General features: G+C 45.4%; 1 protein-coding gene across 1 annotated transcript in view; it reads left to right on the top strand.

Moving 5' to 3' along the window:
- The window catches only part of ARHGAP32 (Rho GTPase activating protein 32), a 147,266-nt gene that overhangs the window by 34,114 nt on the left and 99,192 nt on the right, over positions 1-13,960 (top strand). Inside the window, exon 2 of the mRNA XM_042882458.1 lies at positions 3,582-3,690. Coding sequence (XP_042738392.1) covers positions 3,583-3,690 — 108 coding nt within the window. The 5' untranslated portion in view covers position 3,582. The remainder of the gene's footprint in view (positions 1-3,581; positions 3,691-13,960) is intronic.

Below are 13,960 nucleotides of genomic sequence, written 5' to 3'. Positions count from 1 at the left end.
CCATTTGCCATTTGTTTGTTTACGAGGTGTGTATATTTACCAGGTGTGCTGACCTTGGAGGTCTTTTGTCTTTGCTTTGTGTGAACCTTGAGACAGACTTCAGAAATCTTATGTTATATAATACGGATAGACATAATGTAATCAGCAAGGTGTTGACAGTGCTGATTTAAAAGATGGGAAATTAAATTCTCTTTCAGGTCATCGCTGCCAGCCTTCAATTTCCATCTCGTTTCACTGTCCCTGGGGCTCTCGAGCTATCTCCACTTTCCATATTGCATGATTATTTGTTCCTTTCCACTGTATTATTTTAATTTCATGGATATAGATTTTGCTTGGGAAATGGGGTTGGCAGAGGGTGGGTGTTTCCTGGCTTCATTTTTTTCCCCTGTCTCTTTCATGATAGCACAGATATATTTTATGGTGTAAGTTTGAGGCCAGAAATAAAGACGTGCTGATGTTTCTCTCTAGATTCCAATTTCTTGCCCAGGTGTTTATATGCTTTATGTCACATCTCAATTGTTTCCTAGATGTTGCCTTTCCTTGTGGTGATAAGGGCAGTCCATGGTGAAAAGCTGCCTTAATTTTGTGTCATATATTGTATGTTGACCACTCCAATTCTTGATATATTTTTTCTCTGTAGCTCTGTGACTCATTTCACTGGAACAGGTTGCCCAAGGAGGCTGTGGATGCCCCATCCCTGGAGGCATTCAAGGCCGGGCTGGATGTGCAGCCTGGCCTGGTGGTTGGCAATCCTGCACATAGCAGGGGCTTGGGATTGGATGAGCACTGTGCTCCTTTTCAGGCCATTCTATGATTCTGTGACTCCTTGTCTCGATCAAGTTATTTTTAAACCCTCTAAAGAAGAGGTTTTAAAGGTATCTTTCTGTTGATTGTTGGAGTACCTTTCCATGCTGTGACTGGGAGGTGGGTGATCAAAGCCTGGAAACATTGCTTTCTTGCATGGGGACAGACAGGGATGCTGCATCCAGGCTGTTGTTACATTTGCCCTTTAAGTTTAATGTGCCCTGGGTTGAGGGGCTTTGCACTGTGCTTCACCTGTAGTGAATTCTTGGAGCCTAAAGCAACCCCAGATCTCATCTGTCTGCAGTGTGTTTTGCTAATCCTTACAGTGGTGCCCATGAAGCACTGCCTCTTGAACTTGCAGCAGCACATCACGATTCTGTTCTGGTTGCTGTCTGCTGCCTCTGCTCTTCGCCCCTCTCTTGAGCAGTATCTGTTAATAGTGTCAAAACTGAAGAGTGCTCATTGAAGGCAAACATGCTTGCTAGGAGCAAGGAGGATGAGCCAAGTGCATGTGCAGTTCCCTGCAAGCGATGCAAAGATTAATCTGCAGAGTGTTGTTAGAGCCCTGGTAAAGTCTGTGTTATTCTGGCTTTTTTGTGCACACAAAATACCCATTTTTATCAGATAACGTTTGAAACTCGTTGATTGTAAGCATAGATTTGTGTCACCAAAGGCCTTATTTAAATTTGGCTTTTTGGGTAGGATTCGTATCTCGGAAAGTATTGCTTTCTGTGGAGCTCTAAATCCTTTGGAATTATTGCTTCCTTGGGGCAGAGCTGTGCTTTTCTGTGGGCTGAGAAACCTCCCGGCACAACAGCAGTGCTGTATAAATAATAAATAAACAAATAAATCAGTTATTGTCGGCTCTTGCCTCCTAAATTGAGGTCAGAAAGAAAAGTCATTTGAAGGAGAAGCAGCAGGGAACGCTGACCTGCCCAATGTCCCATGGGGGGAGTGCAGCCTAAAGATCAGGCTTGGCATTTAATTTAAGAAATATATAGCCGGTCTGAAATGAGTATCTGTCAGGCAGACAATTATCTGTGTGATATGAGGGGTCTGGTGTTCAAAGTGCCTGGTGCTTCCGTGCTATTGCATGGCTTTCAAACCATCAGGCATCTCGATGTAATCTGTCAGTGCCTCGTGTTGTCCCGCAGGAGAACCATCAGTCAGCAGTGGCATCAGGGCCCTGGCAGTCCTGGTTTGCAGTGGGTAGCATTTAGCATATCTGACACTCAGCAGGTGGGATGTGAGCTGTCCTGCAGTGCTCACCCGTTGCCAGGAGTGCGGGGCTGTGGCTGCAGGGCAGCACCGATGGGCTTTGGTTCCTTGTAAGCAGATAGGGAAGTGCTGCAATGAATGGCAGTTGGCAAATTGGGGGGTTGAGAGCATGGAAATGGGCATTAGGCGTTTCTTGATACAGTTGTGTCATGTACAGATGTGCGAGCTCTGACTTGCAATTCATAAACCTGACTTAGTAGAGAACTTGAAAGAATGGGTGTGAAAGAGGGCTGTGCCTTCTGTGAAACGTCCTGTAAACGTTTGTTCCAGTACATTTGATTCTCAGTTTACACCATAGAAGGATTCAGTCATCTGAAGAGAGATTGCTTAATGACCTCTGTGCAGGCAGAGCTGTGATTAATGTAACGGTGTCGGCTGCTGTTTGATGGGCGCAGAGAGCTGCAGAGCAGCTGAAGAAGTGGCATTTCAAATACAGTGGCATTTCTGTCATTACGGGTCATATTAAATTGTAGTGAATTTCCAGTCAATTACAGCTCCCATGAAATAGCCGAGTGTGGGCTGTATGGAGCAGAGCGGGTTCTTTAGTTTCATTTGTCCCTTAATGTTTACAAAACGTGTCCATGCTTTATGTCAGTGCCAGTGGGCAGTGGATATCCAGGTGTGTAATATTCCCAACTTATCTTTAAGTGAAGCCATACGAGCTCAGAAACCTCCTCCTCTTGGCAGTGTAGCTCCAGGTTTTGTTTCATTTCTGCTCTACCCTGGGTGGTGACAGAGGACAGGAGTTGTTCCACCTCCCAGCTCCTTTCCTCCTGCCTTTCTTTCAGGATAAATTGTAGCAAGAAGCAGGCAGCCATCCTTACAGTAACATCCCTTTAGCTTCAGAGGTCACTTCCATCCTCCTCTGACTGCTTCCCAGCTGCTGAGTTTGTTACCACTTGGTAACATTGAATCGAGACCTCACACGGGTGACTCCGTTGGCTCATTTTGCTGTAGACTGTGCGTGCATCCTAAAGGCAGGAGGCGCAGCGTCCTTGGGCAGCCCTGCAGTGCTGGCAGCATTTCAGACATGTGGGAAGTTTACTTGTCAAAAGGAAAGCATTGGCTTTGGTGGGAAAGGCTATTAAGAAAACAGATTTCTGATGGGAAATCCAGGGGGGACTGGCATAAGCCTGAGGAGTGCATGGTAAATAGACTTGTAATCCAAAGTGCACGTAAAGGTGCGAATTCAGTTGTCTTATTTTCAAATCTTAAAGCTGAGGAAGCGTGCTGTTTGTTTTAATTGTGTGTGTAGCACTGATTATCAGATGGGTTACTCTCAATAAGTGTCATCTACTAACAGAAGCCTGCCTGAATCTTGTGTTAGCGAAGCCACAGCAGATGATGCTGCACCTTCCAAGGAGTCAATGCCTGCTTCTCACAGGCTGAGAGTGTTTGCATGGGCAAACAGCAGCTTGTTAAAACAGACTGAAGGTCTCTCAGTGCTTTAAGGCCTGTGAAGATGTCCGCATATCAAACCTGTCTGTCCTCCTTTTCAGAATGATGAAGTCCTCTTTACATTCAGAAGAAGATGACTTCGTGCCAGAGCTTCAGAGAAGCATCCATCCCCGAGAGAGGCCGGACTGGGAGGAGACCCTCAGCGCTATGGTAAAACGCCTGGCTGCATTTTTGTATGCGTGGCTTTTGTTCCGAATAATCGGCACTGCTGGCTCTTGTGTTTCACGTTATGCTTTGATTCTTCCTCTGCGAATTTCGGCTTTTTAAATGGGCTGTGTTGTAGTTTCAGTAAGACCAAAATACTTTCCTTCCTCTGGCGCTTTGTCAAGGGGAGGGAGAAGGAGCGCGCATAACGCTTCTGCCCTATTAATATGTGCCCCAAAGCAGGTCTGGTAACCAATTAAAAGGTCTGTAATGTCACAACGATTCAGTCTGCATTAACCTCGTTTTCGGCAAGACTTTGGAGCATGAAGGGAACTTCTTGTAAAAACATGCTCTTTGAAGCATGCAGCATTGTGGAAGAATGTGATTTTAGCAGAATGCTGGCAAAGTCTGCAGCAGTGAAATGTTAGCCTGAAAGCCAACCTGAAAGGAATTGCAGAAAAGAAAGCACAGAGGTGCTGCTCTCATCCTTATCACAACATTGCAAGAGGGCTGTGGGCTGCAGACTTCTGCATTACCCTGATTGGTTTGTTTCCTTTTCAGACGAGTGAGTGGAGCACCTCTCTGCCTTCACCTCCTCTTCTCCCAGCTCCTTTAGGATTTGCTGAGCTCAAACAGGAGGTTGTTATTTAATTTAGTTGCCAAATTAGGCAACCTGATTAGGTGGTTTTGTGAAGTTATCTTACCTCGCAGACATCTGACCTGCCTTGCCTCAGTACAGAACTGCCCAGATGTCCTATCTTGCTTGTTATTTCCATATATTCTAAATTGCTTCATTAGCTTATTAAGCAGAAGAGGAAATTGCATTCTGCGACAGAGCTTGGACAGGGGGGAGATCTGAATGTTGATGGGTGGCATTGCTGCTCCTGCTGGGGCAGCACAGCTGCATGGCTGAGGTGACTTCTGTGATGTGAGACCAGTGACAATTTTTCCTTTGCATCACACGGTGTGGCAGAGCATCTGGAAAAGCTGTATGTTTTCTGCTCCTGACTCGCAGCAGCATGAGAGATGGGCTGGGTTTAGCTGTGCTGCAAGGGCAGTCAGAGCCATGTGATGTATGGGGCTGAGGGTTTGCAGAGAAGCCCAGGTGCTGAATGGGAAATCCGTGCTGAGCTGGTTAAGCTTGGTTAAGGGGAAGGAGCTCAGAGGCTTTTGTGGATAAACCTCCAACGTTTTGGGGGAGATGTGAGGGGAGAAACAGTTCTCACTGTTGCTCAGTAAATGATTTGTGTTTGTCCTTTTCCCTTTGGAATTGCAGTGCTGTTGAGAAATGTTAGAGTTGTTTCACTGCAGCATTGCTGTATGTGCCAGAATCTCCATGGCTGGGATTCTCATACAGACCTATGATGACATTCTGTAGTGCTTAGTACACCTTAATGACCACTATTACTACCAGCAGCACGTAATTTGGAGGTGTAAGTTGTATGGCTGTGATTTAGTATCAACAGTGCAGTGAAATGGGATTGAAACATCACAGCAGACGTGTTCCTCTAGGTTACCTCAGTCTTTATGTGACAACATGGGATTCCTAATGCTCCCATAAAAGATCTGAGACGCTGCTTTGTCTGAAAGCATCAACTTTGTCCCGTGTGCATTTGTGTTTCCTGCAGCAGCACCTTCCTGAATGACCTTTCAAAGGAAGGATGCAAAGTACCCAACCTTTACTCTGTGCCCTACAGTGAGAGAGCATGCATTTCAACTCAGCTTACTTTCACAGGCTGAACAAGCCTTTCTGAGAGGTGGTTTAAGTGAATCAGTGCTACTCGCGAAGCCGTGGAAGAATCCAGCAAGACAGATAGAGCAAACAAACACTGAGAACCCAGTGGAACATGAATGTTCATCCTGATGGATTATTTAAGGTTTAAAGCACCGTTCATATCTGGCTGGATCAAATGAAGAACATTTTGGGTGAAATATTCGTTATACATAGTTAAGATGTGTACCCTCACTATAAGACAGGTATTTATTTTAATGTTAAATAAGACAACCAAGTGTTTGTACTGTTTTAAAAGCATTATCAAACCCTCTATGCATAATGATGGTATTTTGTTTCAAATTCCATTTTCAGGCCAAAAAACCCCAAACCACGACAGAGCTCTGGCTTCTCTAGCATTTGGCCTGCTGGTGTTTTTCTGTACTTCTTATTCTGCTCAACTCCATGCTTCCTCTGCTGTTAGTTCTGACTTTTAGCAGTTGTTTCTTACTGGATATGTTTTTTTTTCTCTATCTGCAGGTATTTTCTTTTTTTTCCTTCTCTCTGCATTGGCCAGCAGATCTCAGTGATGCTGCATGTGTGAGAGCACTGCCTGTTCTCATCAGTGTTACTCAGCCAGCAGTGCGTGCTGCAGCCTCAGAGCATGGAGCTTCTTCACACTGCACAGCCAGGGCTCATGTGGGTCACTGACACAGTGCTGTCTGTAACCTCCAGGAGTGTCTCAGGAGTATTATCTCTAATTCAGTCTCCACCTGTGACACAAGTTAGCTAGCATACCTCATTTATTAGAGTTAGGGTACTTAGGGTGTTATATTTGTTAGAGTTAGTGTGGTTGGGTTGCATTTGGACTTGATGATCATTAAGGTCTTTTCCAGCTATGATTCTGTGATTGTTGTAGTCCATTGGATGCTTTTTTCCAAGGAAATTCAGGTCTGAGATTTGCTGCACAGTGACTTGGTGTGGTAGAGCATAAGGCTAAGTGTTAAAGACTGAGCTTATAGTTACAATGGCTAGGATCTGTGCTTGTGGTGTTCTGACTTCATGCACATTAGATGTAGATGGACATAAAAGCCTCTCTTGCTCATCTTTTCTGTGTTAAGTGAATCAAATTTACATTTTCAACCTCTGCTTAATGGGCAGTCGAAAGGTGAGACTTACAGGATGCTTTCCTGCTGAGAATTTACATTGTCTTGTTGTACTTTTTGCTTAACCAGTGAATCTGCTGTATTTGTGTCTTTCTTGATCTTTTTAATCATGAGCCTTCCTTCCTTGCTCTCTTCACTTTGCATTCTTGGCAGACTCAGGTTTGCCCCTTTCCTGTAGTTTGCTCCTTACATGCTATGTGAGTTTCTCATAGTTGCACAATAAACTCATTTTCTGGTTAACTGTTGAAGTTGCAGACAGGTTCTGTTGTCGCTTGTTGTTTCAGCCTTTGGTTAATGGAGGCTGTAAGGGCTTGGAGAAGTTGGATGCAGCTGAGCTGTTTTCTGTTCTCCATTGCTTCTCATTGTAGACAGCTGGAGACCCAACTGGGTGCGAGGCTTTGTCACTTGGAATGAATGTCACACTCTGCCAGGTGAGGAACTGCTGAGACTAGCAGCAATGCAAAGAGCTTGGGAAATTCTGACACAACAGGCAGATCTGTGAAGCTCATTCAGTTGTCTCTCAAACTTTGCCTCTCTACATGCTTTTGTACTTTGGGAAAGGTGCTCTATGCATTCACGGTTAGGCGAGCATCCCCTTCCCTCCCTTCCCTCCCTCTTTTATCTGCAACATGTTTGGAAGTGCTTATTATTAATTTATGTGAGTGCTTTGTTTCCAAACCTGCTTCTTAACAAGAAATAAACTGAAGGACTTCTTAAATACGTAGAGGTTGAATGTCCTCCTGTTCTCTGAATATCAGATAGGACAGAAACTCTATTTTTAATATTTCCATCCTTGTTGGCTAATCATGGGCACCTGAGTTTTTTTTTTTTGTCCTTTGTAGGATTCTAATTTGTACTTTCAGCTGCTGTTCTTTGTAGTTTAGCACAAAGGCAGGTGGTTTTCTTGGTTGCTTTGGGTACTTTGGCTCCTGCAGCTTCATAGGAGCTCTATAATCCTGAGCCAGATTGAGAGCCAGACCGACTGAGATGCAGCACTGGATGGACAGACTTCATAGGAGTCAGGTCATAACACAACGTCTCGACCAGTCCTCAAGGATTGCTGTATTCTGTAGCAGCCTCTGATTATATTCTCTATTTTTAGAATTTAGTAATATTATCTGCACCATTTTTCTCATGTCTCAGCCCCCAGGTCCCACTGCACTGCTGGGTAACCTTCACACCTGCCCTTTTTCTTTCTCTCTGCTCCATTTTGAAAAGATGCAGTTGGTGATGCTGACTTTCTTTGTGAAATACTTGTGAGCTCTGGGGACAAAAAGCCATGTTTGAGCCAAGTGATGTTGCAGCATATGATTTTCTAGCATCTCTCTGAGCTGGTTGTGTTACCATACAGGAAAGGAGCATCTTTCCCTTGTAAGGACCTGAAGAGTGCTCTGTTTCTATTGCTAGAAGGAATAAAGTTGTGAAAGAGGCTTTAAATAAGATTTCTCCCACAAACCTACAAAACAGCTGTCCTCAGCCTGTCATTAACTTCAGTGTAATCTGATCGTTTTACTTAATTTTGCATTTACCTTCTGTCATTGACCATCTGACTTGCTCTTAGCACCTCACTGTGGGTGCAGGGTTGCTGTGCTATAAAAGTTGCCTCTCCCTGTAGCAGGGTTTTGTCAGAATTTTGTGGGGAAGCAGAATTAAAAGAGTGAAATGAATGTGGAGCTCTTTATTCATGTTCTCCTTTCAAATGGTGCTGCCACAGGCCGATAGCACCTGGAGCTGCACTAAGCCAGCAGGCAGACCTGCACTGGAGATAAGGTGAATGTACTGAGTCCAAAACTGGAAATAGGATTTCTTTTCTATATGCACACAACATATGATTCTGAACAAGGTGGCTTTTTCTGCAGCATCTGTCATATCTTCCAGTCCCTAAAGTTGTGGTGGGTTTATTTCCTGAGAGATTTGGATCTGCATTGCCCTGAGCAGAGTGCTGGGATCATCCTTCCAGCTGGGCTCATCCAACAGTGTCCACAGGGCATCCTTCACAAGTACATCCCTCCTGGATGTGTCCAGGGGCTTCCCATCCCATGCCTCTCAGCAGTCGCTTTGGAGATCTGGCGGTGCAATTAGGGATGAGGTTATTAAGATGGTAACCTCAGTATCCCCAAATGAACCTGGTTTGAAACCAGGCTTCCTAGAAGAGCGATACAGGAACCTCTAAGTTACAATAGGAAACCACTGACAATCCATGAGTCTGGCAAATGAGTAACTGAAAAAGCAGGCAGACAGCTGGCAGTCACCGTCCCATTTAGCTTATGCTGGTAGAATTTTCTTAAGGAGAAATGCAAGCCTCCAAATGGCACAGGGGTTAGATTTGTCTGCATGAAGTCCCTGTAACGATCCTTGTTCTTAGATCTGTTCTGAGAACTGTAGTGTTCTCACTGTTTGATAGTGGGTGAGGTAACACAGTGTGGTTTGTGAGGGTAACGAAGGCTTTTTAATGAGACCTCAATATATCACTCTCTTAAATTTGGGACAGGAGTGAGGAGAAAACTGATTTTAAACGCAATTTATAAAACCGTGTAGAGTTTGGTGGATTGTTAAGGGTTCAAGAAAGGTGTCACTCTTGTTAGAGCTGGGCTGGTTTCTCATTCTTTGTTCAGTCCTTAGCCCAGAGCTGCCCCAGATCTTGCTGTGACTTCTGCAAGAATAGATGCAGAGGATGGGGATATGTGGAGTTTCTGTTATGAATTTCTTTGTGTTTTTCTTTATTTATGTTGAGCTCTGAACGCCTACCTCAAGGTTCTTTAACATTTTGAAGCTTTTAGGGATAGGGAAACATTTCAGTAGTTACAAAACTGTGATTCTGCTTTTCTGTTGGCTTTTTGAATAGCTTGGATGATGCACCAGGATTGGGCTTGAGCTTTTGGTTCCCCTGGATGCTCCAGCACTCAGCTTCTGGCTCCCAGTCCTAAGAGTTACTTCAGCGTAATGGGAAGTGTTACCTTAAAGCTGGAGGCTGGCTCTGTGCTGGAGGAGGCTCTGGGACTTGGCTTGCCATTGATGGCAAGGCTGGATCTCACTGGATCTCATCTTACCCAAACCCCAGTATGGCTTTCCTGTCCAGCACCCCACTGCTGTGTGCCATTGAGGTCACCAGGGGTGATTGCAGTAGAGCTAACGATGGGCTGGAGGTGGGATTTTAGGTGCTATGGGTAATATAGGCCTGGGCATGTGACAAGTGTTCCTTACAGCACACCAAGCTGCCACCAGGCTGTAATAATACTTTGGTCAAAACAGTTCTGGTCTGGCATCAAACCCATAACCTCCATTTTGCTTTCAGTTCACGTAACCTGTTTTCTTTATTATTGCTGCGTGAATCAAATGCTTTTTCCCTTGTGAAGCTGTTGGCAAGGTATTGTGTTGCTGCATATGGTCCTTTCCCTCCCTCTGCTTCTGGTTGGAGTCCTTTGTGTTTCACAGGTTTACTCCCAGCATGGGTTTGTCCCTGGGAGTCTTTGCAATGAGGGACAATCACTTAATTGGCACACTGACTTCCATTTGGGTTTGCCAATTAATTGAGTTTGATTAAGCTGGAATGGATACTGTATTTTTGACAGTAAGTACTAATTTATAGTAATCATTTAATTTTTGTTGGTAACGCTATGCTTTCAGTTATGTTTTCTCTCTTCACAGTGCATGCAGTCTTGTGGTACAGTGTTGACCTGTGGGGAAAAAATGACATTTTCCAAACTTGTTTTAAAATCCATTGTATGCAGCACTTAGCAAAGGAAGGAGGATTCAGCATAGTTTGCTGATGGCCACGTTCACCAGTTTTCAGGCACGTTGACCTTCTGTTTTGCTTATCCATTTGTCTCAAAGTGGATCCGATGCATACGGATAAATACAGCATCTCACCAATGAGACATTTGGGTTTCGTGTTTACATGTCACCACCAGTATTTCTTCTTCTATAGTCCCAGAATCACAGAATGGTTGGAAGGGACCTCAAGGATCACAAATCTCCAACCCCTGCCACATGCAGGGCCACCAACCTCCACATTTAATACCAGCCCCAGCTGCCTGTGGCCCCATCCAGTCTGGCCTTGAACACCTCCAGCTGTTCCAGCACCTCACCACTCTCTCTGTAAACAATTTCCCTGGCCCTTGGGGGATAATGACAACTTAAAAAGACAAAAGTGGCACAGGAATGCATCAGCCAATTTTTTGAATGCTCCTGGTAGCGTTTACCTAATAACTGTATGAAGGCAGTAAAGCATCCTTGGGCACATCCCTGTTGTGTGCAGTGGGGAGGAGCTCTGCGCTCACCTGGAGGAGCACGCACAGACTGCAGCCCTGTGCCCAGTGCTGTGTCCTGTTCTGACCCACATGGCACGAGCTGCAGCTCACTGTCACCTCGGATGTAAGTGCAGAAATGCTGATGTCAGCTCTGCTCGCTGTGGCTCCTCTGGCTGAAGGCCCTGGAGCAGTGTGGGATCCCCAGCCCCCACTGGGGCGCAGTGACTGGGCTGACCCTTTTGTTCTCGTGGGCTGTGAGGTTTATGGATAGTGATGGTATAAATTGCATGTTACAAACAGGCACATTCCTCACGTTGCTGTGTTATTATAAGGGTTTTGCAAAATGAGTGTATCATATAGCAGTTATGTCTCTTATGCCATTGGAGCTGGCTCTTTTATAAGCCGAGCCCAGGCTGGTTTTACATGCATAAATATGAATTCCCATTAACTCCACTGACTCCTGATCTATTGGGTTGTCAGCCTGCTGTTTTTTTCTGCCTTCTAGTTTCTCTTCCACTGCAGTGGGAAAATTCTTTGGCTTCTAAGCGGATTTGTACCTGTAACATAATGCAGCATTGATATTTACGTGAGCACTGCGTATGGCCGGGGGACTGAGGAGCGGCATTGGCTGGGTTCAGCCTGAATTAATCTCTCAAGTTTTTTGTGCTGTGAGCAATTGCATTCTGGCACCCAAAGCCCTGCAGGTCCTTGATGGGTAAGCTGTGATTAGGACCCCCTCCTTTCTATGTGAAGCAATAGGCTGTGGAAATAGTGCATCAAACAGGGTAAGGGGTTTTTGGGGTGGAAATTTTTGAGCCAACAAGGAATGGGAATGAAAGCATTGTGCTCGTTGGATGCTCCCTTTTCCCTGGTTTTCTTCTAAAATTTATTTTGTGAGCTGTACAGAAGGAGGACTCTAACCCTGGCTGCCTTTCCCACGCATATTGTATGTGGGATTTTGGTTCTTAAAGTACATTCCTCAGCCAGAAGCCATTCTATGAGGCTGTGTGCTGTACGTGCAGATCCCTGGGCTGAGCTCTTTGTGAATGGCAATGAGGCACTCACTGCTGCTTGCCTATAGCCACACAGCCTTAAAGCTCTCAGGTAGTTATCATGCTGATGCTGTCCCCAGTAGCCAACCACTCATTTTAGCTCAGTGCATCCGTTTTTGTCTTTGAAACAAGTGCTAGCAATGAAAGAATATGCAAGTGTAAGGCTGTTTTGCTGGAAATAACTGTCATTCTTTGGGTGCATTTGATTCATCTGCGTCTTTTTAAAGCCCACTTAAGAAATCCCATCATGACATAAAATCTGCCAGCTTTACGAGGTGAGTTTTGTTCACAGTCACAATAGCACTGCCAGAGCAGGGCCAGACTGCTGCCAAGTTGCTTACTCTGTGCCTTGGATTCCATTCACCCAATTAGCTGCTTTACATGTGAGCTGGGGGGGCTCTTCCTGCCTATCTGAGCTAGATTTGAGAAAGCAGGATGTGAATAGTTAAGAACTCGTGCTTTGTTCTGCTGAGGCTGATCCTTCAAACTGTGGTAAATGGGTGCTGTGGATGAACGCCTGTAACGCTGGAGCTCAGGAATGAGAGGTTTTCCTTCATTTGCCAGCTCATGGCACTGCTTGAAAGTTTTCTCTTACTTTTTTTCCCTTGGAGGGGAGGAGCTGGGAGCAGAAAAAGCACATCCTGTGTGGTCTTCTGAAAGAGAATAATAATTCCATGCTAACCATGCTGTGCGGTGAGGGCTACGCAGAACAATTCAGTGACAGGGAATGTGGAAAATGGAATTAGAAGTCCTGAACTGAAAAAACGATACACATCAAAGCATCTTCTTTATTGAATACAGATTTCCTAGACATGGGATTAAGAATGAACGCAGCCAGGATTCAGAGTTTCCCTACTGGGCAGCTCCTGCAGTTGGGGATGGGGACTCTTGGCCACACAGCAGACTGCCCTTGGTTTCCAGTATTACATGTGCCAGTGCTGCTCTCTGCTGCTCAGACCCTGAATAGCACGGATGCTCATTCTTCAGCTCGGTTTGGAGATGTGGAGTTGGGAGGATGATTATTACTTTGTTTCTTCACTAAAACTGCAGGTATTTTTGTTTAAGGTGAGATTGCCAGACCTGGGCACGCAAACCAGGTGCTTATTTGCCTTAAATACATCCAGGTATCCCGGGCAGTTATGAAGAACTCAGCTGCAATGCATTAAAGCATGTTTATTTATTGTGGAGATCCTGTATGGCTGTTCCAAGTGAGAGTAGAAAGAAGTTGCTCTCCTCGAGTCTGTTGGTGGCTGCAGTTGCTCCAATTAAGTAGAGCATCACTTGCTGTTTGGGTGATGACTGGTGCTGCAGCAGCAGTTTCCTGCTGCTCTTCAGTGAAGAAGTGAAAGTGACAAAGGCTGCCTTTTTGGGAAGTTCTGGCCGTGGTCCTTTGGTTTGGTTTTAGAGGGAGAAGCAAGGGGAGGTGAAAATGATGTAAAGGGCAGACTGCCATGGAGAGCAGCTCCAGCATTTTGATTCAGCTCTGCCACTGTTAGAAACAAGGCCATGTGCTCAAGGAACCCAGAGCAGTCTGGTTTCTTCAGCCTGGTTCAGATGAGAGACTCTTGATGGGGGGGGGTGCATAAATGCTAATGCTTATCCAGTACTTACTGTGGCTTTGTGGTAACCTTGGCCAAGGGCATGTGTGTCCTGGTGTGAGCCTGCAGCTGGGGGTTTTGTCCCAGCTCGGGGTTCTCCCCTGCTGAGGACGCCCAGGTACAAACTTTAGCACATCTTGCTCACTGGAGTGCTTCAGTTTCACGTGTGCTTTCACACTGTGTTACGATTCTGGAAGTGAGGGAGGAGGGCTGATGTGTTGGCTGATGAATGCAGTGAGACTTTTCAGAGAAAATCCCTTCACGTTTTGCTGTGGAGTTGTTAGAAATAAATTATTTATGACTGAGGTTTTGTGCCAGAGAGAGCAAAGCTGAAGTTCAAGTCGAGGCGATAAAAGGCTGCAAACTCAAACTTGGCAGCCCGCGTTCCTGGGAGGTTCAGCAGCAGCACTCAGAAGTGGCACAGGTGACTCCCAGCACTCACATGGCTGTGGTGACCTAAACCTGGCATCCCATCCACCAGAAGGATGGACAGACAGAC

This window comes from Lagopus leucura, unplaced genomic scaffold (genome assembly GCF_019238085.1).
Source record: "Lagopus leucura isolate 7727_CA_CO unplaced genomic scaffold, USGS_WTPT01 Super-Scaffold_100034, whole genome shotgun sequence".
NCBI classification, from domain to species: domain Eukaryota; kingdom Metazoa; phylum Chordata; class Aves; order Galliformes; family Phasianidae; genus Lagopus; species Lagopus leucura.
Note: the sequence above shows the minus strand (reverse complement) of the source record. Positions and strands in the feature narration are given on the sequence as shown.